The sequence below is a fragment of the Paroedura picta genome, chromosome 1 (genome assembly GCF_049243985.1).
Source record: "Paroedura picta isolate Pp20150507F chromosome 1, Ppicta_v3.0, whole genome shotgun sequence".
NCBI lineage: Eukaryota > Metazoa > Chordata > Lepidosauria > Squamata > Gekkonidae > Paroedura > Paroedura picta.
Window position 1 is genome coordinate 70040454 of NC_135369.1, and position 27478 is coordinate 70067931.

The 27478-nt window shown below is 44.9% G+C and overlaps 1 protein-coding gene across 2 annotated transcripts in view; it reads right to left on the reverse strand.

The window, feature by feature from the left end:
* The window catches only part of GLP1R (glucagon like peptide 1 receptor), a 187189-nt gene extending 166786 nt beyond the window's left edge, over positions 1-20403 (reverse strand). For both annotated transcript variants that reach the window (XM_077342038.1, XM_077342030.1), the window contains exon 1: positions 20129-20403. In XM_077342038.1, coding sequence (XP_077198153.1) covers positions 20129-20203 — 75 coding nt within the window. In that variant the 5' untranslated portion in view covers positions 20204-20403. The remainder of the gene's footprint in view (positions 1-20128) is intronic.
* Positions 20404-27478: the final 7075 nt, after the last annotated feature.

The following is a 27478-nucleotide window of genomic DNA, read 5'->3' on the forward strand; positions in this document are numbered from 1 at the left end:
TGCGAACCTCCGTCCATAGTTCTTCAGGCACTCTGTCTATCAGATCTAATTCCTTAAATCTATTTGTCACCTCCACTGTGTATTCGTCAGGGATATGATTTAGTTCATACCTGAGTGGCCTAGTGCTTTTCCCTACTTTCTTCAATTTAAGCCTAAATTTTGCAACAAGAAGCTCATGATCTGAACCACAATCAGCTCCTGGTCTTGTTTTTATTGACTGGATAGAACTTTTCCATCTTTGGCTGCAGAGCACATAGTCAATCTGATTTCTGTGTTGACCGTCTGGTGATGTCCATGTGTAAAGTCGTCTCTTGGGTTGCTGGAAAAGAGTGTTTGCTATGACCATTGTATTCTCTTGACAAAATTCTACCAGCCTGTGCCCTGCTTCATTTTGCACTCCAAGGCCAAACTTGCCTGTTATCCCGGTTATCTTTTGGCTTCCTACTTTAGCATTCCAATCCCCCATGATGATAAGCACATCATTTTTGGGCGTTGCTTCTAGAAGGTGTTGTAGGGCTTCATAGAACTGATCAACTTCATCCTCTTCAGCAGCAGTGGTTGGGGCGTAGACCTGGATCACTGTGATGTTGAATGGTTTGCCTTGGATTCGAACTGAGATCATTCTGTCATTTTGGGGATTGTATCCCAAGACTGCTTTTCCTACTCTCTTATTGATTATGAATGCTACTCCATTTCTTCTGCGAGATTCTTGTCCACAGTAGTATACCTGATGGTCATCTGAATTAAATTCACCCATTCCTGTCCATTTTAGTTCACTGATTCCTAAAATGTCGATGTTCAGTCTTCTCATTTCTTGTTTAACCACGTCCAGCTTGCCTTGATTCATGGATCTGACGTTCCAGGTTCCTATGGAATAAAAATCTTTACAGCATCGGACTGTCTTTTCGCCACCAGTTACTTCCACAACTGAGCGTCCTTTCGGCTTTGGCCCAGCCGCTTCATTCATTCTGGCGCTACTCGTACTAGCCGTCTGCTCATCCCCAGTAGCATATTGGACACCTTCCGACCTGAGGGGCTCATCTTCCAGCGTCATATCGTTATGCCTATTGGAACTGTCCATAGAGTTTTCATGGCAAAGATACTGGAGTGGTTTGCCATTGCCTTCTCCAGTGGATCACCTTTTGTCAGAGCTCTCAGCTATGACCTGTCCGTCTTGGGTGGCCCTGCACGGCATAGCTCATAGCTTCACTGAACTACGCAAGCCCCCTTGCCACAACAAGGCAGCGATCCTTGAAGGGGGAATGGCCCCAATAGGGGTTATTAAACCTGGGGTTGGCCAGAGGAGGGGGGGGATGAGGGATTCACCAAGACAGGAAAATACAGTAGTTCTCAACTGAGCCATCTGGCCCCTACTTTGATCTAAGGAGTTATAAATGTTGAGGCTTCACAGCTCTTAGCAAGATCAGGGAGCGATAAGGGGTTCTGGCGGTGGGATGTTTTAGAATGCAAAGGGAGGGAAGGAGCCAACAGGCGATTTATGGCTTTATGGGTTTATGGCCAACAGACCGGGAAGACATAGGTGAAATTCAGGTCAGGAACCGGGCTTCATGACATCTGGCTGGTGTACTGCTCACCCAATGTACTACCAGATGCCCTGCCAGTCCTGCTGGAGGGGGTGCCAGCTTGGACACTATAGTTCCCCAGACTACTAATCCTGGGACCCTTTAATGTCCATGCTGTGCTGCCATCCTCTGGAAATGCAACAGAAAAAGAAAGGAAATCCATCCCAAATTTGAATTACTGTAATGTATAATTTGTACAGAGAATAAGGTGGCTGGAGGGAGTCACTGAAGCAGTTGGTACGAGCTTAAATGGACTTCAGGGACTGGTCGAAGACAAGAAGGCGTGGAGGATCATTGTCCATGGGATCGCAATGGGTTGGACATGACTTCGCAACTAACAACATAACAATAATCTGTACAATTTAAAAAATAAATTTACAGTTTTATAATCTGTTTTTCAATTTTTAATACCAAACCAACCATAACAGTTTCTAGATAAATGCAGTTTCCATTTGTTTTTTTGTCAGTGATTGTTTCCTCTTATAATAATAAATAATAATTAATAATAATTAATAATATTATAATAAACTAGAAATATAGCCCATTGCAGATTGAAATGCAATGGGCGCTAGCAGTGAGAGTGGGTATGGGGGGGGGACTACCTGGAGTCTTTCGGCGGGTCATGCGGCGGCGGCGAGCGACTGCATGTGTCCCTGGAGTCCTGGGGTTGCGGCGGCAGAGTCCTACACTTGATCTGAGGCAAAAGGCGGAGAAGCGGCGGCGGAGTCCTGTTTCTTGGAGTCCTGGGGTTGCGGCGGCGTCAGGCTGCCGGGCAGGGAGCCCCCGGCAGCCGAGCTCCGCGCGACTGCCGGGAGCTCCCTCAGGCGGCGGCCTGACACAGCAAGAGGCGCTTTGCGCCTCTCGCCGCATCAGGCTGGGAGAAACTGCGAGCCGCGCTGTGAGCGGCTCGCAGTTCCTGGGGCTGGGAATCAGAGGGACCAATCAGCAGGCGCTTCGCGCCTGCCGATTGGTCCCTCCGATTGTCTGTCATGAGGAAGGGTCCAATCTGGACCCTTCCTCATCCCGGACACATCCCGCCTCAGAACCCCTTACGGTTTTATTTAGTCCGTGGCGCTTGTGGCGCCACGGGCAGTTTACAGATAATAATATTTAGAATTTTCCACTGTGAAATATTATTTCTACAAAGTTACCTTATTATGCTTATCTAATAATATAAATAGGCTCAACGAGTACCAGGGACATTTTGAAGAAAACATTCCCATTATGGTTGGTTCCTTATTTGGTATTAAAAATTGAAAAACAGGTTGTAAAACTGTAAATTTATTTGTGAAATTGTACAAATTATACATTACAATATTCAGCCTTGGGATAGGTTTCCTTTTTTTCTGTTATTCCATTGTGAAGTCCTCTGGAAATGGGCTGGACTTGGTGCCAGCCATGGTAACACTATGGCTCTCAGTTTGTCACCTGCCCCACCCATCAGGCATGCAACACCCTGGACCTCATCTTTGGCACAGGACTGGAAGTGGAGCTGATAGCAGTTAACCTCATTCCATGTGCCCTGAAGGCCCGGCTAAGAATACCCACCCTCTCCCTAGTTAGGTGCCAAGCAAATTCTGGCTTGTCCAAAGAGACTTCTGGAACCAATTGGATACCTGACTGCTCTGTGGGACCTAATGCCTCCCAGCACATCTCTAAATGAGCTAGTCAGTGGCTGGCAAGAGAGGATGCTGACAGCCATCGATGAGATCACTCCCCAATGCCCTCTCTGATCCCATAAAAATGGGCCTCTCGGTATACTCCATCAATTGAAATGGGGGCTGAGGTGGTTAGAACAAGTCTGAAGGAAGTGTCAAGAACATCCTACAGGGCTTTTACAAAAACCTATGAGACAGTGGTAAAGTCAGTAAAATGCGACTTCTACTCAGCTTCCATTGCATCTGCAAACTCACACCCAGCACAGTTATTTATGTCATCTAATCACTCACCACATTCAAGAAAGGGTGCCAAAACAGAGACAAATTGGATATCAGCTCTGAGACATTTGCAAGCTACTTTGCCAATAAAGCCTCAGCACTCCACTACACTATGACTTTCCACCAACTTTGGACACAGAAAAGGAACTAGAGGCCCCTTGGCCACCTTTGGAGGATACACTAGACTGCTTCAGATGACTCTCATTGACCGAAGTGGATAGGACACTTCAACAAGGCCAGCCATTTGCCACCTGGACCCCTGCCCCTTTTAAAGCTCCCTCGTGAGTCATGTGGTATGTGTTTGGAAAGTGGCATTCTGATTTTTAAGAAACAACATGGAAAAAGGAGACTGCTGGGATGCAGAAAGGTTGCTGGGAAATAATGAAAACAACGGAAAGATATCACTGGTTACGTTCCTTATGTCTGATAATGCCTATTAAAGGCATGAGTTATATGTACTTTTAAATAAATATAGAATTTTAAAAGCACAGTATTACAAAGGCAACCAACCAGCAAGGGTACCGTATATACTCGCATATAATCTGAGTTTTTCAGTCTTTTTTTAAAGCTGAAAAAGTCTCCCTTGGCTTATATGTCAGTATTTTAAAAAGCTACCAGACAAGACAGGAAGGCAGAGGTGAGAGACAAGTATACTTAACTGAAGAAGCAGATGCAGGAAGAAGCAGAGATGCACCAAGCCCAGGAAGAACAGTGGGAGAGCAGGGAAGAGCAGTCTCTGCTTCCCCCCCTCGTTGCCTTAATAAGACTAGCACGTGCCACTGCTGCAGGAAGCTCTGAAGCCTCTGTCTCAGAGGGAGACTAGAGAGCGGAAGGAGGAAACTCCTGCAGAAGAAGGAATGGAAAGTGGAGGGAACAGAACACCCAGCTAAGAAGAAGGGAATTGGATAAGAAGAAGGATTGGATATAAAAAGGCAAGAAGGGTCAGTGGGAAAGAGGGAGGAGGAGGGGAAAGAGGGGGGAGGAGGGTGGGAAGAAAAGGGGGAAAAATCCTGCCCAAAAGTGGAGGGGAGGGGAGGGGGGAAAGCCACTATCCAAACACCAGTCTCGGCTTATATGCGAATCAATAAGGTTTCCCAGCATTTTGGGGGTGAAATTAGGTGCCTCAGCTTATATGCGAGTATATACGGTATATCAGATAATGCTGTTGCCTGATCACATTGTAAAACGGGGATATAATGACAGATGAGGGGGTGGCTGTAGGTGGGAAGAAAATACATCACTTAGAGTGGTGGTCCCCAACCGCCAGGCCGCGAAGGCCCTGGCACTGGGCCGCGGCTCCCTGCCTCTGCAGGGCTGCGCCAGGCCGCGCATGCGTTTTTGCACCATGCGCGGCGGCAAACGCACATGCGCGGCACTCCCACGCATGTGCACACGTGTGGCTGGGCCATGCATGCACGTTTGTGCCATGAGGAGCCGCGCATGCGCGGCTGGGCAATCGCCCTCCCCGCCGCCACTGGTCAGCAGCCTGGAAAAGGTTGTGGACCACTGACTTCATCAATAACGGGCAGAATTAGCCAGAGAGCAAGACTTCCTCTATTGGCTGCCTGCTGGAACTACAGCCATATCTAAAGTATAACTGGCTTGCTACCACTTTGCTTTTAACATGTGGGCATAGAGCTTGAGCTGCAGAACAGCAGAGGGGAAAGTAACTTCCTTAACCTTTTTCAAAATGGCAATTTTTTCTATGTTTTGTCGCCCCAGGATGACAAATTGTGAACCTATACCATTGCAACTGGATGTAAAGTGAGCATCACTTCCTATTGATGAACCTGTTGTCACTGCAGAGAGAATTAGGCTGCAGTCTCGCAGTCAGACAGCTTAAATGCCACCAAGCTCAACAGGGTTTAATGAGCTTAACTGGTCACAGTTGCATTGCCTGGTGACAATAGGAACTGATGATACTGCCCTGCTGAGGAATTCACAGCTGCTGACTTATTAGGATGGTATGAATGCATATACAAACTCTCCCTGAAATAAGAAAGGAGGAACAGTGTTATAAACAAAGGATGTGTAATAGTATAGTACAGCCCAATCTTGTCTTATCTCAGCAGCCAAGTGGGATGGTACTTGGATGGATGGGAGACTACCAAAGAAGACTTTGCAAAGAAGGTAATGACAAACCAACTTTGTTCAGTCACTTGCCTTGAAAACCCTACAGGGTTGCTGTAAGTAATTACAACTGAACAGCGCTTTATACACATACTAGAGGCAAAGCGTGTTGTACTCAGGAATACAGCAACAGCTAGGATACACACCTGAACTGTGGCCTTCCTGGGGGCTGGCTACATGGCAGAAGCTCCTGCCGAACCCCTGGACTCTTGAGGCACCACCTCCAAATCTCAAGGAACATTCCTGACCCAATGGTCTCCAACCTTCAGCTGCGGCCTGGAAACCTCCTGGAATTGGACTATAGAGACCAGCTCCCCAGGGAAAGATGGCTGTTTCGGAGGGGGACACTCAAAAAGAGACAACTCATCTCCAAGCTCCTGGAGATGAAAGGGCTTGCTTGGGAGGGGGGAAGTCTGTGACATGGAGGTTGCAGGATAGGAGAAACCTGGGGATTTCTAGCTCCTCAGCTTCACCGCTCCCCAACACCCCCACCCAGCCACGCTGCCTCACACCCACCCTGTCCTTCCCCCACACACACACACGTCACCCCCACCCTCCTTCCCTCCCTCTGCTGCAGATCCCCCGACTCAGTCACCCAACCATCACATTCTTCCCCCTCCCCCCAAAGGCCACCCCTGCAATCCACTGCCGCTTCCCCCACCCCGAACACCCACACAACCACCACTATCTACCCCCCACTCTTCCCCCACCCCCCTCCCCATTCGCTACCCCCTTGTGGCTCTCCCCGGGGAACCTTCACAACCCCCCTCCTTTCCCCCTCCCCTCCCATTCCACCTACCTCCATGCCTGCCTTCCTTGATCTGATTGGTCCTCATTGGCAGAGGGCAATTTTAACTGACCTGCCCTTATTGGCAGAGTGCTCTCTTCCTATTGGTGGCATACCCCAAGAGAGGGCTAATCAAGGTAGGGAGTGAGTTGGCTGCACTCAAGTTCAACTTTATAATGTTTAGCAATCTCTATTATCTACTAGCTTTCATTATTTAGAAGTAACATTTATACCACATAAACAGGAGGAAATTCATGGCAGCAGCCTTTTGCAGGATCACTGTTTTCTTCTGCTAAAATTCTATCCATCTGTTCAAAAACTTGTTGGTTTTAAAACAAAAATAAAGATGCAGAAGACAGATGCATCACATCATCAGCATCCTTCATACCTTTCAAGCAATGATCTAAGGAAATGGACCGAACAGCCATTTGTCAGTATTCCAAATCAGGCAGAGGCAGGATGACAGGTACTCTCTCTCTCTCTCTCTCTCTCTTTTTTTTTTTTTGTCTAGTCACAGCCAACTTACAATGACCCTGCAGGTTTTCCAGGCAAAAGAAGTTTAGAGATGAGTTGCCATTGCCTGCCTCTGCATTGTTACCCTGGAAAGTCTCCCATCTAAACACTTACCCAGGGCTGACTCTGTTTCATTTCCAAGATCTGATGAGATCAAGTTAGCCTGGGCAATCCAGGTCAGGGCTGACAGGTACTAAACGTCTATAGACACATGAGGAATCTCAGGATCCAAAACAAGAGATGAGAACAAGTTCTATAACCTTTCAAACCCATCTACAGTAGGCATTTATGCAATTATGTCAAAATTCACAGCTTCATTTTAAAACATTACAGATACAGCTGTCTTATATAGTGAGCTAGCTGAACCCCACTGGAAAGAAGCACAGCCATATTTATTTCTTGTTGTTGTTAGTTGCGAAGACGTGTCCAAGCCATCACGACCCCATGGACAATGATCCTCCAGGCCTACTATTCCCCGGAGTCCATTTAAGCTTGCACCGACTGCTTCAGTGACTCCATCCAGCCACCTCATTCTCTGCCGTCCCCTTTTTTTGCCCTCGATCACTCCCAGCATTAGGCTCTTATCCAGGGAGTCCTTCCTTCTCATGAGGTGGCCAAAGTAGTTGAGTTTCATCTTCAGAATCTGGCCTTCTAAGGAGCAGTCTGGGCTGATCTCCTCTAGAACTGACCGGTTTGTTCGCTTTGCAGTCCAAGGGACTCGCAAGAGTCTTCTCCAGCACCAGAGTTCAAAAGCCTCAATTCTTTGAGAGCCAGTTTGGTGTAGTGGTTAGGAATGCGGACTTCTAATCTGGCAAGCTGGGTTCAATTCTGCACTCCTCCACATGCAGCCAGCTGGGTGACCTTGGGCTCGCCATGACGCTGATAAAACTGTTCTGACCAAGCAGTGATATCAGGGCTCTCTCAGCCTCACCCACCTCTCAGGATGTCTGTTGTGGGGAGAGGAAGGGAAGGTGACTGTAAGCCACTTCGAGCCTCCTTCAGGTAGAGAAAAGCGGCATATAAGAACCAACTCTTCTTCTTCCTTCTTTTTTTCTTCTTCCTTCTTCTTTACATTCGGCCTTTCTTATGGTCCAACTTTCACAGCCATACATTGCAACTGGGAATACCATAGCCTTGATTAGACGCACTTTTGTTGGCAAGGTGATGTCTCTGCTTTTTAAGATGCTGTCTAGATTTGCCATAGCTTTCTTCCGCAGGAGCAAGCATCTTTTAATTTCTTTGCTGCAGTCCCCATCTGCAGTGATCTTGGAGCCCAGGAAAATAAAATCTGTCACTACCTCCATTTCCTCCCCATCTATTTGCCAGGAATTGAGAGGGCCAGATGCCATGATCTTCATTTTCTTGATGTTGAGTTTCAAGCCAAGTTTTGCACTCTCTTCCTTCAGACACATCAAAAGGCTCTTTAGTTCCTCTTTGTTTTAGAGTAGTATCATCTGCATATCTGAGGTTGTTGATATTTCTCCCTGCAATCCTAATCCCAATTTATGACTCATCTAACCCCCCGCTTTTCTCATAACCATATTTACTACATTCCCTATATTTAATTGTATTTTATTATCTGAATCCAGTCCAACAAGCACTCACATTCTGGATTCATGTATCAAATTTTATTTTACTACATGTCTTTTTTGAAAAAAAACCATTAAAACTTTGTGAATCTTATATCTGAAGTTCATCCCCTAAAACACAGGTGGGAATCTTGGAAAATCAACACATGCAAACCAACAGTCTTCAGCACAGATCTATTTTGCATGACGTGAGTACACAGTGAATGGTTAGTCAGCCAGATGTTTTCAAGAGGAGTTATCAAGTTATTGTTCAAGTGTTACATGGAAGAATATATAAACAAAACATGACACAATTATGAACATAATGAAAGTTCTGAAAAACATGATCTGAAGAACATTTTGCTAAAGTGATTTGTCATGTTCAGGAGAAAAAAAATTACTCAAATGTCATAAATCTCCTTCTGTCTAGAAATACACTAGATGGATTTTAACAGGGATTTTATGTCATTTTTGAACTTTTAAAATGTGACCATCCAAAGGTCTAACAACTTCATGCTGAAGGGTAATCAAGAACGTAAAGAACTGCTTACTTTCCCATTATAAGCAACAAAATCTGCTCAAATTTTTCATGTTATTAGAGACTTAATTTAAAAATACCCAGAAAAGGATACACAGCAATGCTTTAATATCATTATCTCTCCTAATTGTGCCTATATGGACCACCATTCCAGTACTGCCCATTCCGAATACAAGCTTGCATGAAAATATTTAGTTGACAATCCTGATTAGAATTAGGAACATACACCTATTTAGGTCAAACACCTATGAATAGAATTGTATCCAACAAAAAAATTTATACCAATAGAATTTTACTGAAGCTTTTTTGTGCAAGTGAGCTTCTTCATATACAGTGAAATAGAATTTCCTCAATTATTACATCTATAAGGTTTGGGGGGGGGGGTGTTAATTACCAGGAAGGGCTAGTTAGAGTCAAGATGCATAAGTAACTGGGCAATTATAGCTGAGATGTGATAAAACTTTTGGTATTATTATGATGAGGAATAGTTTGAGACTAGGAGGCTGTCTAGCAAAGAAATCTTTGCTTCCTAGATACTTGTGAAAGACAATGGTCATTATCTAGTACAAGATGTATATTGCTGATGTGTTCAAGGGTGGGAGGCTCAGGGCCCAGTACACATTATTTAGTTAAGGTGGACCTCAACCAAATGCCTCCCTTTTGCAGGCTCTGCGGAACTGTTTTAGTTCTGTTGGGGCCCTAATCTCCTCTGGGAGTTCGTTCCACCAAGTAGGGGCCAGGACAGAGAAGTCTCTAGCCCTGGTTGAGGTCAAGTGGAATTCCATAGGGCTTGGGATCACTAGCCAGCTTGGTGTAGTGGTTAGGAGTATGGACTTCTATTCTGGCAAGCCGGGTTTGATTCCGCGCTCCCCCACATGCAACCAACTGGGTGACCTTGGGCTTGCTACAGCACTGATAAAGCTGTTCTAATCAATCAGTAATATCAGGGCTCTCTCAGCTTCACCTACCACACAGGATGTCTATTGTAGGGAAAGGAAAGGTGAATGTAAGCTCCTTTGGGTAGAGAAAAGCGGCATATAAGAACAAACTCTTCTTCTTCTAGCTGGTTGGGGGTGGCAGAGCACAGAGCTCTTTGACGGGCTTGGCAGAAAGGCAGGCCTTTCACTGGGCCCAGACCGTGTATGGCCTTGAAAGTAATTACTAGGACCATAAGACTGATCTGGAATTCAACTGTTAGCCAGCACAGTTGTTGGGGGACAGTCCGGATGTGGGACCTCTATGGTGTTGTGAGGGGAGAGAGAGGCAGACGTGAGGGTTGGACACTGGAAGCAGATGTAGTGCTTCTTCACCTCCATACATTTCTTGTGCTGGTGGCCTGCTGGTTGTATACCAGGGGACAGCACTTTTTAGGTTGGTGAATCCACTTTTGGGGATTCACCAACTTGTGCTTTAAAATGGCAGATGTAGTGAGCAGTTTGCTGGCCAGATGTGGGAGGTTGGCAATGTCATGTGAAACGGCTGGAATATAGCATCATCAGATGGTAACCATGACACTAAATTTAGGGTGTGCAGAAAAGCGCTATGTACCCATTATGCAACACAGGTTTCTGGAGGAGTGGGCTACTGATTGATGCAATCTGTCCAGGGTAACTGTGCTTCCTCATTGGTCCCTTCCTACCCAGCCACAGGACCTTCATCTTTGAAGGGTTGAGCTTCAGACGACTCTGCTTGATCCACATCATCACTGCTTCCAGGCATCTGGTTAAGGGTTCTGGGGGGGGGGTATCAGGGCAGTCATCCATCAGGAGGAAGAGCTGGGTGTCTTCTGTGTATTGGTGGCAACATCTTTATTGTCTGGACACATGGTAAAGAAGCCCTGAACATATTCCACCAGGCATTCAATGATTTTCACCCCACCATCAACCTGACAATGCAAGAAATACATTTTCTGGACACTACTGTGCACAGAGAGACCCCTAGTCTCAAATAACTACTCACCTATGGTAATACAACATCTAAATTGAGCATGGACACTGGTACCAGAGCTTGAAATTACCCAGATGCCAACTTTATTTTTATTTTATTTACTGGATTTTTTTACCTGCTGCTCTTGAGAATCATCTCACCGTAGGTTACAATTAACAAGTAAAACCCACAATACAATATTAAAACCTATGAAAACATAGTTAACAACATACTCCGGTGACAAACTCTTGCTGCCACATACACTGAGCCTAATAACATCAACTACATCATCTCAGGTTTATCAATTTGCTCTTATTCTAACAGGGTATATGTCATTAAATGCCAACAGTGCCCTTCAGTTCTCTAAATAGGACAAACAGTTCAAACCCTATGCCAAAGGATAAATAGACATATATCTCACATCCAGTCACAAAATGGAGAAACCTGTAGGAGATTTCAACCTCTCAAGCCTCTCAATAAGGGAGGCTTAGCTGTTTTGTTGTAAAGGAATTTCAGAATCAGACTAGAATCAGAGATTACAAATTATTATAAGTTATTGCAACACTCGGAACAATGCAACCTCCTAGACTCAAACTTTGTTGTACTGCATCAGACCAACATGGTTAACCACTTCCCTATGTTAATGCAAGAATTGCTATGAAGGACTAAAGGCAGTAATAACTTTAAAAAAAAAATCTGACTGCCATTTGAAATGCTGTATCTAAGAAATTAAAGTTCTTCCTCTCAAAAAAAATCCCCCATAAAGTACTTGGAATGAAAAGGTTTCTAATTTCCACCCCCTGGGGGGAGGGAGTATTTTTGAAGTCTCAGATGGATCTTAGAGATCTCTTCCTAGTTGACTGGCAAAGATACCAATTTTTCATACGAGAATTTGAACAGCAAGTCCAAAGAGTAATGAAAATGCATTTATCTACTGCTCCATACTTGTCCTACAACTATGCAGATTGACCATGTTCAAATTCATCATCATCATATGTGCAGTCTTTCTGTGGTGTCTAATTGTAGCTTAAGATTGCAATATGAATTTTAAAAACCCCTTATAAAATTCATAACACCAACTTGGATTAGTAAAGTTACACACAAGAAAATACTGCCATGCTAGAAGTGACTACAGAGATCACTGCAGTCTACCAATAATCTCCAAAAATCCAGGGGCTGTTATGTAGACTGCAGACTTTAACACAGGGATTTTATAAAATGTATATTGTCGTCATCAGGCTTTCTCAACAAGGGTTTCATGAAACCCTGGGATATCTTGATGGCTCTAGAAAGGCTTCCCAGATGGGTAGGAGGTACTGTAATTAATTAATTAATTAATAAAGAGGTAAATACTCTCATTTTAACTTCACTGCATTGGGGTTTGGGGGACAATGAAGCATAATGTCACATCTGGTAGGAGTGCCTGGCTGATGTCACTTCTGATGACATGTGACTGCTAGGGAGGTGTTGCCTGCTGACATAACTTCTAGGGTTTTTTGAAGTCTAATGAATGTTTCACAAGTTTCTCAGTGGTAAAAAGGTTGAGAAAGGCTGGTCTACATTCCCAGAGAAACAGCAATCAGATCACAAGAAAAATGATCACTAGAGATCTTACTAGATGGGACAATACCCTGTATTCCTACACTGTATTCAGATATATGATGACTAAGGTTAGTAGTATATTGTTTTATTATAATAGGTATTTTAAGAAACTTTCAGTAGAAATAGAGAACCAAAAGGATGGAAAGATGACATAGGAGAACTACAGCTTAGTGGTAAAGCACCTGTTTTGAATACACAAGATTACAGATTCAGCACCTGGCATCTTCATTTAAAAGATATAAGTAGCAGAAGAGCTTTCTCTGGCTATGGATAGGCAAAGAAGGGGATGACAGCACAAGACAGAGCACCTGTTCAGATAAGGTTTATTTGAAACAAATAGTTTCAAGTGTATATAATTAAAGAAAATGAACCAGAACTGCACTCTTTGCTGACTCAAATGGTCAGTTAATACACATGCTTTAAATACAAGTTTTCGATGTCGAACATCTACTGGTGCGGCTCCTATAACAGACGCAATGTCCGCTGTACCACCTTAGGGAGTGCACCAGTAGATGGCCTGCAGGAGCCACAGAAGTACCAGGGCAACAAGCGGGCCTCAGTGCTGGGGATTGCTGCTCAAGCACCATGGCCACCAGTCTTCAGAGACCCAAAGGTAAGGGGGGAAAGAGAGTGAGGAGTGAGGGGAGTCTAGGTGGTATGTCTGAGATGGGGGAGTGGGCAGGGGACAAGGATTCTCACCCTTTAGGTAGATGCTCCACATAAGGGGCGAGAATCCTTGTTGGTTGAGTATTTTACAGGTATAAGCATGACCTTGACTCAGTTGAAAAAACTTAAATGTAATTATTCTTGCATTATATACTCTCAGAAAATGTTAATTTTTTAAGCATGTAATATAATGGCTTACAAATTTGAATAGGAGAGCGAAAAATGTGCAAAGAGGTGCTTAGTTCTGATGAGTCATGTACACTTTTCTGCCAATAGGAATTACTATACTTTAAAGCAGTAGTCCCCAACCCCCGGTCCGGGGACCGGTACCGGTCTGTGGATCAGTCGGTACCGGGCCGCAGCTCCTCCTCCCCGGCTGCTTTCTTAGGGGCTGCCCTGCCAGTCTGCCGCTGGCTCACCTTTGGTGCTCTCCGGCAGCCGCCAGGGCTGGGGCTTCCCCTCGGCGTGGCACCGCGCAGCTGCTTCTGGCAGCACTCCCCAGTGGGCTGCGAGAAGTCAGAGGCGTGGTGGGAAAGCAAGCAGAGCAGGGGCTCAGGTGGCGATGTCCCCCCCCCCTGGGCCTCAGTAAAATCGTCAAGCGTTGACCGGTCCCCGGTGATAAAAAGGTTGGGGACCACTGCTTTAAAGTATTCCTATACCTACTCAAGAGCCTCTTGTGGCGCAGAGTGGTAAGCAGCAAAAATGCTGACTGAAGCAATGTCCATGAGTCTGGGAGTTCAATCCCAGCAGCCGGCTCAAGGTTGACTCACCTTCCATCCTCCCGAGGTCGGTAAAATGAGTACCCAGCTTGCTGGGGGGTAAACGGTAATGACTGGGGAAGGCACTGGCAAACCACCCTGTATTGAGTCTGCCAAGAAAACACTGGAAGGCGTCACCCCAAGGGTCAGATATGACTCAGTACTTGCACAGGGGATACCTTTATCTTATACCTACTCAATGGGATCTTTTAAAAACAAAATTTCATTTGTTGTTGAATGAATCCTTTTTTGGTTACTTTTAATTATGTAGAGAGCTGTTAATGAACATAACACTTTTATTGTACCACTGGAACGGAATCCTCATGTTTTCTCAGTTCAGTTGGTACAACCTTCTACTCCCCCCCTCATAGTGGCCAAGGTGACAGAATGAAAGCACATTAATACACATTGCACACAAATGTAAATCTAACTTCATAAGATGCCATCTGATCAAGAGAAGAATCACAGAGGCTTGGTTATAAAACTGTGCCAAAGGCTTAAGTCATTCTAAAGCAGCCAGTGAGCCTCTTCCAAGTCCATCATCTTAAGTAACTATATAGGTTGCCTACAGCTACCACTGTCTCTGCCTAATCCTATCTTCTCTCATCTACTGCAGACACTCAACTTCGTCTTGTCAGAGAAACTTTCAACTTAGATTTCTCTCCAAATTGAATGGGAGACCGATCTGAGGGTTTTTTTGGGGGGGGTTGCTTTTTGTTCTGTGTCTTCATAGCCTCATTCTGCTCCATATCTGCCACTGAAATGCCCTCATTCTGTCTCCAAGACAACAGTGACCTGTTCTGCACTGTTCAGCATAACCACCAACTGCACAGGCCATACACTGAAAGGCCCCTTGAATAGTGTGCCTACTTATTTCCAACAACCTGTTGGTCACATAATTATTCCTAATTTCATTGAATTTTAAGTTCAGAGCTCTATCATTTCTTCAAAAAGGAAATCCTACTGTAGGCAATGCCCAATAAGGCAGCGTCTTCATCACAGTGAATCAAAAGTAACACCTCCTAGGACAAGATATCCCAATAAGTGGTATGCAATTGATCACATTTTGGATATTCCCTTTGCTTTATCTTTTATGTCCTTATCATTGAAGGGCCAAGTCCACTTGCAATATGCTGCTACCACAACAAATTGGGGTTTAAAAAATCATCTCAGATTTTCTAAAGTTAATGTTAAGTACAGAAGTACTTAAATATTAGTTTTACTGTAAGTATTCTTCCTACACATCAACAGCAAAAGGTTTTATGTGCAAAATCATTCATTAAGTTCACAGCCTCATATTTTAAAAGGTGTCAGCACCCTTCTAGTGAGCCAGTCTTGGCTTTCCATACTATCTAGATGTTTGCTTTAGCTCATATTGCACATAAACATTTTTTTGAACAAACAGAATTATCTTCAGCCCCACGTGTTAATTTATAGCCTCTACTTACATACCTCTTCCATCAGCATCTTCTTTATCATATCTAATTAGAAAGTTCTTTGGGGAGCAAAATCAACTTTGCCATGGTAGCTGATATATCAGTGTCAACCAAAGATGGCTGTGTAACAACATTCCAGTGTTAGAAATTCACCTTATAATTTCCTTCTAATGTTCTTGCTTCTAATATTTCAGGTCATTCTAGAGAATGAATGTTTTTTTTTAATTATTATGCAGGTGCCATCAAGCCTCCAAATTTATTCAGATCACTACTGCTGCAACAAAGACAGGAGTCCCAGCAAACTAAATCTCAGAGAGATCCAGCTATGCCGAAATCCCCAGGAGAAGCTGTTTTGAACAAGTCACAACAGAGGAGAACTGATTTTCTAAGATACAAAGACTTATTGACAAGTATGGGACATACTAAAAGTTGGGAACAACTTTAAAAAGAAGATAAAGTTATTGATTGGTTTGAATATTTACAAAATAACAGTGAAGCTGAAATCCAAACTGAAAAATTTAACAACCCACAGGGGCAATTACAGAATTTGAAACTCTATTATTCCAGGCTAAACCATATATTCAGGGTCAAATTTACAAGCTGTTGTTGAAATATGAAACAGAGTGAACAAATAAAAAATTGCATGATTAATGGATGCAAAATCTAAACCACAATGCACTTTTAGAGGAATGGGAGAAATTATGGGATAAAAACGTAAAGCTTACGAAATGTCAGGCATTAAGGGGAAATTGGTATAAGATGTTTTACAGATGGTATCTAAGTGCCAAAAGGAATCACCAGAATGTCAAATAATTATGATGGTAAAAGTTGGAGGTGTTGTCAAACAATTGGTTCTTTTTCTCATATGTGGTAGCGCTGCAAAAAGGTTAAATTTTGGATTAGAGTACATGCACTGTTAGAGAAGATGCTAGATTTCACATTTCCAATGTATTCTGAATACTTCTTGTTAAGTGTTTTCCCTGACAAACTGTCAACACTAGAGAGTTTTTCTTTCATGCCACAACAGCAGTGAGAATGCTGATTGCTTAGCAGTGGAAGCAACCAGACTTACCTGAGATGAAAGTCTGGCTCAGGAAAGTTGGAGAACTCTGTAAAATGGCTAAGCTGACAAGCTTGGTGAATAGAAGACCACTGGAAGAATGTCAAGATCACTGGCATTTCCCTATTAGTAAGTAGGCCTTATGATATGTACTAGTCTAGGTGAACATTTGGAGACTGATATATTTATTGTACTTTTGCTTTTCTTTATTGTAAATAAATAAATAAATAAATAAATAAATCTGTTGCTTGTTCATGACTACTGTGTATTGTAAGATGTGAAAAACCTATTATCTCTCCTGTTAGATTATGACCATTTCTGTGCAGGTTATCTGCCCCAAGTTCAGCTCCATGGAAAAGCAGGTGTTATTCCTGCTTGCCCATAGCACTGTGGTACATTTTTGGAATTCTCCGTTTCCCTTATTTCCCCAATCTTTCTAAATCCTGTTTTTATCTGACATTTTTGAAAAGATCATAGTGATCATAGTGAAAAGTCTGGATGACAGCTGTACAGGTGTGAAAATTCATATTTTCCCACTCAGACAGCAGCCATGCTCCTTGACCCTTCATGGGTAGTAGATGTTTCCTTCCCCCAGCACAAGGAAGGATTTTAATTTTTTTAAAGGCACTATGACATCATTGTTCTGATATACAACTATAACTATAAATGCAACAGGCTCTCTGAATTTGAAAAATGAAGCCTATATCCTCCTCCTTTGCATTGATACCATGAAAAAGGCATACCTTCACAACTAAAGTGACTAGAGACATTTAAAATGAAAGATGGGAAATCACAGAACGTGTTACATTTATTATTGTAACAATATATCATTGCCAATATTTTAAAAATGTAAACGTTACAGTGGCCCAGGGAACTGAAGGGAAGCCTGCCCTGTAGAAGCCCCATTGTTGCAATGCTTTTTGCAGATGCAACAGCGATGGGCAACTCACAAGCCTGTCGTCATGTGAAAACCATGTATTATCCAGAGTAAGGGCTGGCATCCAGCAATAATATCTGCACAAATCCTGCAGTCACAAAATTTCAGCCTAAGGATGCAATCAGTTCTACCCAATATCCACACCCTGATAAACACCAACAAGAGGCCCACAGGATTTGACGTTACATAAATCATGAAAAATGTCCAATAGAATTGATAGATTGGTTTATTTATGATCATTGATCAGCATCAAAACATAGAATAGAATACAAACAGGTTTGGGCAGATAAGTAGACCTATTGCTTAAATGGGGCAAAGCAGCAAGACCTGAATGGAATTGTGGTACAGCCTGTCAAACTATTTTTCATCTCTCACGGGAATGTGAGCACCGTGATTTCCAGGGAGATGTGACAAGAGCTTTTTAAACTTTCCCTACATGTGATTGACTGGAATGAAAATTTAGATAGTATCTAGTGGGATTGTTCAATCTGTTTGTATACCAAGTATATCAGCCTGGTTACATATTTTTTATTATCATATGCTTTCTGTGTATATTTCTGCTATGTTAAATCAAAAATAATAATAATGTACTTTGTTATTTTTGCCTTCAGGGACATTTGACTCCTTCCATGAGATCTGGACCTCGGACAGCAGCAATATCCCCTTCTCTACCTGTTCTGTGACCTTTCACCTTCTGTCAAGTCTAGCATGCAGCAGTGTGTGAGAGCGCTTACAATATCAGGCATTACAGGAGAAGACCGCTAACTACAATGAGGACGTACATACAACATTTGAAAAAACCTAAGGTTTCCTTCTGCAAGGCTTTCATCTGACTCTTTAAGGTTTCTAATTTGATGGACTTTTGTACTGCTTTAAACTGAATTGTTACTGAATCTTTACTGGCCTTTTGTGGATTTTATAGTGTTTTACTATGCTGGAAACTGCCTTGGGGACTTTCAGTCAAGAGACAATATAAAACCAACTTAGTATTGCGCTTCTTAAACCTTGTTTCTGGTTCTGCAAAGTATACATCCTATACCACAGGTGAAAGAGGCAGCAGGGGGCAGCTCTTCTTCCTCAAGCTTCAATTATTCAGTGTGACATTGACACGCATCTAGAGTATATGCACCTTCTTAACCATACATGGTAACCACGCATATCAATTAATCCTCCATTTGTTCCAAACAATACTAGTTCAAAATATGTTATATACAGTGCAGCTGTAATCAACTGTACTGGGAACAGCGGAATATAAATGTAAACAATAAACAATGAAATAAATACAGTGGGTCAAAGAACAAACTGGGATACATGATTTATATCACAACCCCCTCTTATATCACAACTTCTTCCCTGCTGCCAAATTTGGGCAAACACCAGGATTTGTACTGCAAAAGTGGAACCATACTAAAGCCAGAAGAGATTTTTGAAGCTGCAATCTTTGCTGGGAAGAAATTCCCAATGAAATCAGTACAACTTACTTGCAATAACACAAGTAGACAGGCTGACAGCATTAAGCTTAACCTTTTTCAGCAGGCTCACTTTCAGTTTTTGCTTCTAAACTTATAGAACACAGTTCAGCACAACTAGATGAGGGCATACAATGTTTTAAATTCCTTTGGCTTCTCTAGAGTTTGGTGTAGTGGTTAAATGCAGTGGCCTCTAATCTGCAGAACTGGGTTTGATGCCCTACTTTTCCTCCACATGCAGCCAGTTGAGTGATATTGGGTCAGTCACTGTTCTCTCAGAGCTCTCCCAGCTTCACTGTCTGTCGTGGGGAAAGGCAATTGTAAGCTGTTTGAATACACCTTCAGTGGGGTACCAAAAACACCTCTTCTTCCCAAAGCCCCCAAACACAAGGTATAATCACAGACATCCTCAGTCTAAGGCAAATGGCATTTGGGTGTAAACTGAAGTTATCTTTTCCCCATCCTCCCACAGCTACTTCAAGTGCAGTCCAGCCACAGATCCAAAGTGATCCTTAGCCGACATTGCAAAAGTGTTTGGCCTAGGACCAAGAAGAGGTCAGTCACAGACACCCTCCTCCCATCAGACCACGCATCAAGTCTAAATACAGTGGCTGTCTCACCTCCCAAAAATACAACTTTCAAACAACCTACCACAAGAAAAACACTCCTCTAACCTATGCACTCCCCTGAAAAACATCTGTCAGGGGTTAATCCCACCCCCGCAACGCAACATAGATACAGCATATTCCTAGGAATAGCCGCTTGGTCAGTATTTGGCATTCTAACCACACAAGGTGTATGGCAGGGCCTTTAGCTGCACCACTCATGGTCGACAACGGCCTGCTCGTGAGGGTCAACACGGGACGCCGGTTAAGAGAAAGAAGGAGCCAGGTGGGTCGAGCTTCTTGCCTAACTACCGAAGGAAAGAACTGCCCGAAGGTAACAAGGACATAAAACGCAAACTGAGCACAGGACCGGGTTTAGCTCCGGGGAGGGGGGGGTGACCCTTGGGATGAAGAAGAACTGCCAAGCTCTCAGCTGGCAGCAGCGCCCGTGGAGATCTCCTGTACGGGGTGGCAGTGCTGAATGCTCTGCATGCTGGTCACCCGGACAGCCGGGGGGGGAGGCAAAACTCTGCAGTTAACGCAACCTCCACCAACCTGCAGCCTGGCATCGCCCCCCTCCCAGGCCGGAGCCCTCTCGCCTTCGCGGACTCACCTGCCTCGTGGGAGCCGCTTCCCCCACCGCCAAGAGCACTGCTAAAGCGAGGCTTTCCCAGGGAGCCGCGGGCATGGCTAGAAGTGAGCGGCTGCGGCGCCCGCAAGCGGCGCCCTGGACCTGCCCCACGAGCGAGCCTCCGCCGCAAGGCGGCCTGCCGAGGGGAAGGCGGGACTCGCGGCGGACTTTGGCTGAAGTTTGGCGCGCGGACTCGGCGGCGGCTTTTGTAAGTGCGGCGCGGGGGAGACTCGAGGTCTGGCTCAGCCCGCGCGCGGCTCGGCAGCCAATCGCCTCTTAAGGCAGCACGCGCCCGCCGCGGGGCTGGCAGGAATCGCCGCGCGCCTCCCCTCCCCTCCCCTCGCCACGCACGCACCGCCCACCCCGCTCAGAGCCCTTCAAGTCCTCGCTGCTCCCTGGCGCTGGGCTGGGGGTGACTAACGCGTCTGTGTAGGGAGGACTGCCGCCTCCGTCTTCCGCAAAGATGCTTCTCGTGGAGAGAGAGATGCAGGGGGCCAGACTTAGGTTGGAGCAGCCTCGATTCGGAATCCCCCTCACTCCTAGATCTGAATGGAAAGGAGGAGGAAGTGACCGCGATGATTAATGTGGCAGAGATTTAGGGAACAACCCCGGATCCGTTTATACTTAAAACCCCTATAAGAAGCCAAGGACTGCCCATGGGCTCTTAAATTCTATGAAGTGACACTCATTTTAAAAAATGGTTCGATGGTGTCTGATAGGAAGGCCATCTCGGTATTGGAAAATACTTGGAGAGGGGGGGGGGAGAGAGCGTGAGGAGGGCAGAGCGTTGAAAGGGACAAGACTTCAGTGGGATGTACCTTGGAGAGCACCTTGCAGGGCAGCCGTTTTTTCAAAGTGATGAATCTCTCTTACATGGAGATCATTTGGAATCCCAGGAGATCTCCAGCCACCACCATGAAGTTGGCAACTGTATAGTCCCACAAAGGATCCATTTCATTCCATTCTACAATTACACTACCTGGTCAATTACTTCACTTCAGTAGCAATCCTGCATTTAGCAAAACTTGACCTGCCCTTATATAATCATGGTCAAAGTTCAGAATGGGGCAGAACTGCACAAAGGTGTCGGTACAGCCTCCCAGGTGTGGGTACCAAACGCAGGACACAAAACCAGATCCAGGAGTTTATGTAATCTCTTTTCATTTCTGGGGACAAAATTAGAGAATTTTCTTCATAAATCATGAGATTATAGGATGAAATGTTGGAGGAGGAGGCATGTTACAAATTTGTGCCAGGTTCAGAGAAGTAATGCTTCAGTAACTGCCTGATTAAAGTCACCTCTCCACTATATTTTTCTTCAGTAGAGACTGCATCACCAGATCAGGACCACTAATTACCCAGCATCACCAGCTAAGAAAGGTGGGTTATTTACACACACTATCCCAGGGGAAAGTTTAATGTACTGTAAAAATCAAGCAATTTATGTGGCTACAAATTCTGTGGGCTTTTCTGGGCCATTTTTAACATTTCTGTTCTTTCCCATTAGTAGTCTTCCCCACACTGCATCATGAACAAGTAAACATAATGCGGTCCTGCCAGGTGGGAGATAGCCATATTTGGATTTGAAAACAAATCAGAACAAATATGCAAAAATTGGTTGGGAAGGCTGTGAGGGGGAGTGTTTTTTCTTCCAAATTCTTTAGCACTGAGCTATGTTGCACAGGTAAAGGAGAAGGCTCTGTTGATCTGCTTTCCCTCATGATTCTGCAACTGCTTTACAGGACCATTCTTCTAAATCCATTGAAGTCTGTGGACTTAGAAGGGTGCAACACTGTTTACAGAGAGCCAGTTTGGTGTAGTGGTTAAGAGTGGCAGTTTCTAATCTGATGAGTTGTGTTTGATTCCCCGCTCCTCCACATGCAGCCAGCTGGGTGACCTTAGGTTTGTCACAGCCCTAATAGGGCTGTTCTCACAGGGCAGTTCTGTTAGAGCTCTCTCAGCCTCACCTACTCTGCAGGGTATCTGTTGTGGGGAAAGGAAGGGAAGGAGATTGTAAGTGGCTTAGGGACTCCTTCAGGCAGTGAAAAGTGGGGTTATAAAAACCAACTCTCCTTCTTTTATATTCGCCCTGTGCCACCTTCTATGGTATAGGTTCTACATAATTAATGCAGGTTGATATGTTCATGTTGCAAAGTGTTAGGAGCGTGGGATTTACAGTGAATGGTATTCCCCTATGTATTTGACCTAAAGCGGCATATTTCTCAAGAGTGCAAGATCTTTTAAGATCAAGACTATGGCATGGGGAAGAGAAGATTTCAGCCTTCCACCTGCACTGTTATTGTGATGCAAAACAGCCCTTGGCAGTTGCTCTCTGCCCTTCTGAGAGGGGCTGCAAGAATACTAATGGGCCACATGTGCAGGCACCTCCCACTAGGGCAACTAGATCCCCCCCCCACAATGCCATTTAGGGCATTCCTTCTTTCCATCCACTGGGCTCTAGAGAAAGGATCTTACCACTCTTGGCAAGTCCTTGATTTTGAACATTTTAAATCTGAGAGATCTACCAGCAGACTTGGTTTAAGCATGATGCTGATGGGGCAAGAAGAACTTAATGTGTATGTATGGCCATGTAGCTTTGCAGTGCTAGGCACATAGCATTAGCAAGTCAGTGCTCCACCCACCCTGTTTTTCGTTGTGCTAATATTACACACATAGCAACATTTTAAACGAGACACTGTGTGTGTGCATTGTCACATTTGATGAGGATTTCACTGTAATTCACTGCAGGATCTACTGTTCTGGAGGGTGTAATCTGTTCACTGAAGAAGTTGGTTTTTATACCTCATTTTTTACTACCTGAAGGAGTCTCAAAGTGGCTTACAATTGCCATCCCTTCCTCTCCCCACAACAGACACCCTGTAAGGTAGCCACTATCAGAAGCTGACTTTCTCTGAACAACATGAGAGCTGCATCACATCTGTGTGACACTCTGTTTACGCACTGGAGGTTTCATGCCAGGTTGCAGGCTGAAGTTTTAGTTGTGGCAGGTTGCCCCACCTCTTCCTGCACTCACATAGGGGAGTATTTGGCCTGGTGTATTCATCCGCCCCTGATTTGTGCTCCTGCATGGGAGCTGGGGCAGTGAAGTTCCCAGAGCGTAGACAGTCTCTGCCACAGGCCTGAAGGGAGGGGAGTGTTCCAGCAAGGGGGAATATGGTTGTTTGCCAGGAGCAGGAGCAGAGCTGTCCAACTAAGCACAATATCAACCCTTCTGTATGAGGCATCAGAGCAGGGCACAGACGTTGTCTGTCTGTCACTTAAACTGGAGGGAGGAGCAAGAAGAGTTCAGTGAAGGGAAAAGAGAGGAAAGCTCCTGAATGCCCATGATGGGGTAGGGTGAAGAGCATCCTTGTGGGGTGCCACAGGGGGCCTACAGTTTTTAACATCTATATGTGCCATCTGGCACAACTGATCTGGGGTTTGGGACTGGGTTGTCATCAGTACACAGATGACAACTAGCTCTGTCTTCTGATAGACAGCCAGATGGACTCCCCCCCCCTCAAAAAAATAATTCACCAGATGTTTGAAAGCCATGTCTGGATGGCTCAGGAAGAGTCCCCTGAAACTCAGCCCCTCCAAGACAGATGTCCTATGGCTGGGTAGAAGGGGATAGGACCAGGAAGTGTGCCTCCCCTGCCTAGAAGGAGTGCAGCTTATGGCTGTGCCTGCGGCCAGGAATTTGGAGGTGATCTTTGATGCCTCCTTATCTATAGAGGCTCAGGTCAAAAAAGTAACCCAAGTGGCCTTTTTCCATCTGCAGCAGGCTAGGCTACTAGCACCCTACCTATCCTTCGACGATCTGGCCATGGCGATCCATTCCATGGTCACTTCCAGAATAGACTTCTGTAATTCTCTCTACACACGTCTTCTCTTGTCTCTAACCTGGACATTTCAGCTGGTACAAAAAGCAGTTGCTAGGGTCCTCATGAGGTCATCTTGGAGGTCCTATGTTCAGCCTAGGTAGTTGCATTGGTTGCCAATCAGCTTCCGGATCAGCTTCAAGGTTTTGGTTCTTACCTTTAAGGCCATCTGCACCCTGGGCCCCACTTATCTGAGGGACCACTTGTCTTCTTATGCCCCTCGCAGGGCTCTTCACTCTGCGGGTAGGAATCTGCTTTTTGTCCCCGGCCCCCAGGATGTACACTTGGCTCCAACCAGAGCCAGGGCCTTTTCAGTCCTGGCCCCAACCTTGTGGAATGAGCTCCTGGAAGAGCTGAGAGCCCTGATGGAGCTGTCATTGTTACGTAGGGCCTGCAAAACAGAGCTCTTCTGCCAGGCGTTTGGTTGAGGTCAGGCTAGGAAGAGCAGCTCCCTCCCTATACAGGCCTGGTAAGGCCTGTTCAGCCAGATATCACTTGTAATCATGCCCCTGGAAGGCTGTTGGCTATGTGAATGGAGGTTGGGATGTCCTGTAGATTGGGATTTTTGCTGCCATCCTAGATTGTTGTGTACTGTTTTTATACGGGTTTTTAAAGATTTTTATGTAAACCACTACAAGCCGGCTAGACCCGGGAGGGGTGGTCAACAAGTACAAATATAAATAAATAAAATCATGATCAGAAGGTGGAAGTTAGGTGACCGGCTAAGTGAGGCTATACCAGTACTCCTCAGTGATGTCACTCAAGAGAGCGTGACTTGGCTTGTCAAGACCCTTTTCCCCCAGACACTGGCGGGGGAATGAAAGGGTAGAGTTGCCATATCCAAGTTAGGAAACCACTGGAGATTTGGTCCAGAGCCTGGGGAGGAGAGGGACCTTAGTGTGGTACAATGCCATGGAGTTCATACTCTAAAGCAGCCATTTTCTCCAAAAGAACTGATCTCTATAGACGGGAGATTAGGTGTAATTCTGGGGGATCCCCGGGTCCCACCTGAAGGCATCCCTAATTGTGACAAATGTAATAATAAATAAATAGTGAAGCAGTAAGCACAGCACCCTGAGGCTACAGTTGTCCTTTGTGCCATGTAGAGCTAAGGGTGTGAGATACTGCTACCCTTGAGGGATGTCACATGTGCCAGGAAGTAAAACTGTTTATACCTATGGATGTATTATATAGGGATATGCTCCAGTAAAGTAGCCAGGACTGACTTTCCCCTTTCCCCTCCACTCCCCATCTTGTGGCCAGAAACACATCTTGCAACGTAATGCACTAAGTAACCCTCCTCTGAGACTGTAACTTTCCCAAAAGTTTATGCGTAATCTCCCAGGACTGTTGCAGTAAAAGAGAACATCAGTGTTTGCAGAAGGCATTAATTGTTAAATCACAGGCAATATCTGGCTTGCACTGAGTGGAAAGTGAGAAGAGACAATTATATACTTTGCTGAGATGTGTATCTAAAAGGAACAATCTAACACTAATGTAGAAGGATAGGTTTACAGTTTATTTTATTATTGTATTTGGCTCTCCGTGACAAAATTAGTTTATAACCATACACCACTTTTAATGAAATACACAAAGGACAAATCTAAAACACAGAGTGTGAGAAGGTGCAGATTTTTCAGTGCAACCCTGTAGGTATCACTTCACTTAAAACCAAATTGAAATAATATCAGAACAGCAGTCCCCAGCCTTCCTGAGCCTGCAGGCACCTTGTGGATTCTGATGAGGGGTGTTTAGCAACAATCTTTCTATCTCATGTATTTTTATCCTACCCTTCCTCTCAAGAGCATAGGCTGTCTCACATGGCTCTCCCTCCATTTTATCCTCACAAAATCCCTGTGACATAAATCAGGTTGAATGATAGTCCACAGTCACCAAGAAAGCTTGGAGAGCCAGTTTGGTGTAGTGATTAGGAGTGCGGACTTCTAATCTGGCATGCCAGGTTCGATTCTGCGCTCCCCCACATGCAACCAGCTGGGTGACCTTGGGCTCGCCACGGCACTGATAAAACTGTTCAGACCGGGCAGTGATATTAGCGCTCTCTCAGCCTCACCCACCCCACAAGGTGTCTGTTGTGTGAAGAGAAATGGGAAGGCGATTGTAAGCTGCTTTGAGCCTCCTTCGGGTAGGGAAAAGCAGCATATAAGAACCAACTCTTCTTCTTCTTCATGACAGAATGGGGATTTGAACCCAGGACTTTTAGAACTAGTGTGGTGTAGTAGCCAAGAGTGGCAGATTCTAATCTGTAGAACCAGCTTGGGCTCCCCATTTCTCTACATGCAGCAAGTTGGGTAATCTTGGGCCAGTCACAGTTCTCTTAGAGCCCTCTCAGTTCCACCTACCTCACAGGGTGTCTGTTGTGGGGAGAGTAAGGGAAGGCAATTGTATGCTGCTTTGAGACTCCGTGTAATTAAAAGCAGGATATAAAAAGCAACTTTTAAAAGTATATGTTGTAAACCACCCTCAAGGACGGGCAGTATAGAAATTTAATAAATAAATAAATCAACACTGTAACCCCGCCTTTCTAAACTTTTTACGATTGAGAAACCCCTGAAACATTCTTCAGCCTTCAAGAAACCCCAGAAGTGACATGATCAGGCAGAATATGGTTGGGAAGCATAGTTGTGTACACACCCACCCAGGGTGTCTCCCTTTCCCACCCCTTCCAGGCGAAGAAAGTGAGATCACCTGAGCTCCAGAAAAATGTAGGTTTTGATACTACAGTTATTCCATCCTGTCCTGTTCACTGCACACCCACAGGTCTCCATTACGCATCCAGGTGCTGGGCATTCTGTGGCTACAACTCCATGACCTAGTTTGATGGGGAGGGGTTACCTGAGGGAGAAGAAAATGAATCACAGAATCATAGAACCATAGAGTTGGAAGGGGCCATACAGGCCATCTAGTCCAACCCCCTGCTCTACGCAGGATCAGCCCTAAGCATCCTAAAGCATCCAAGAAAAGTGTGTATCCAACCTTTGCTTGAAGACTGCCAGTGAGGGGGAGCTCACCACCTCCTTAGGCAGCCTATTCCACTGCTGAACTACTCTGACTGTGAAAATTTTTTTCCTGATATCTAGCCTATATCGTTGTACTTGAAGTTTAAACCCATTACTGCGTGTCCTTTCCTCTGCAGCCAGCAGAAAATGCATCCTGCCCTCCTCCAAGTGACAACCTTTCAAATACTTAAAGAGGGCTATCATGTCCCCTCTCAACCTCCTTTTCTCCAGGCTGAACATTCCCAAGTCCCTCAACCTGTCTTCATAGGGCTTGGTTGGCCCCAGATCATCTTTGTCGTTCTCCTCTTTACCCTTTCAATTTTATCGACGTCCTTCTTGAAGTGAGGCCTCCAGAACTGCACACAGTACTCCAGGTGTGGTCTGACCAGTGCCGTATACAATGGGACTATGACATCTTGAAGGGGAAAGAGCTT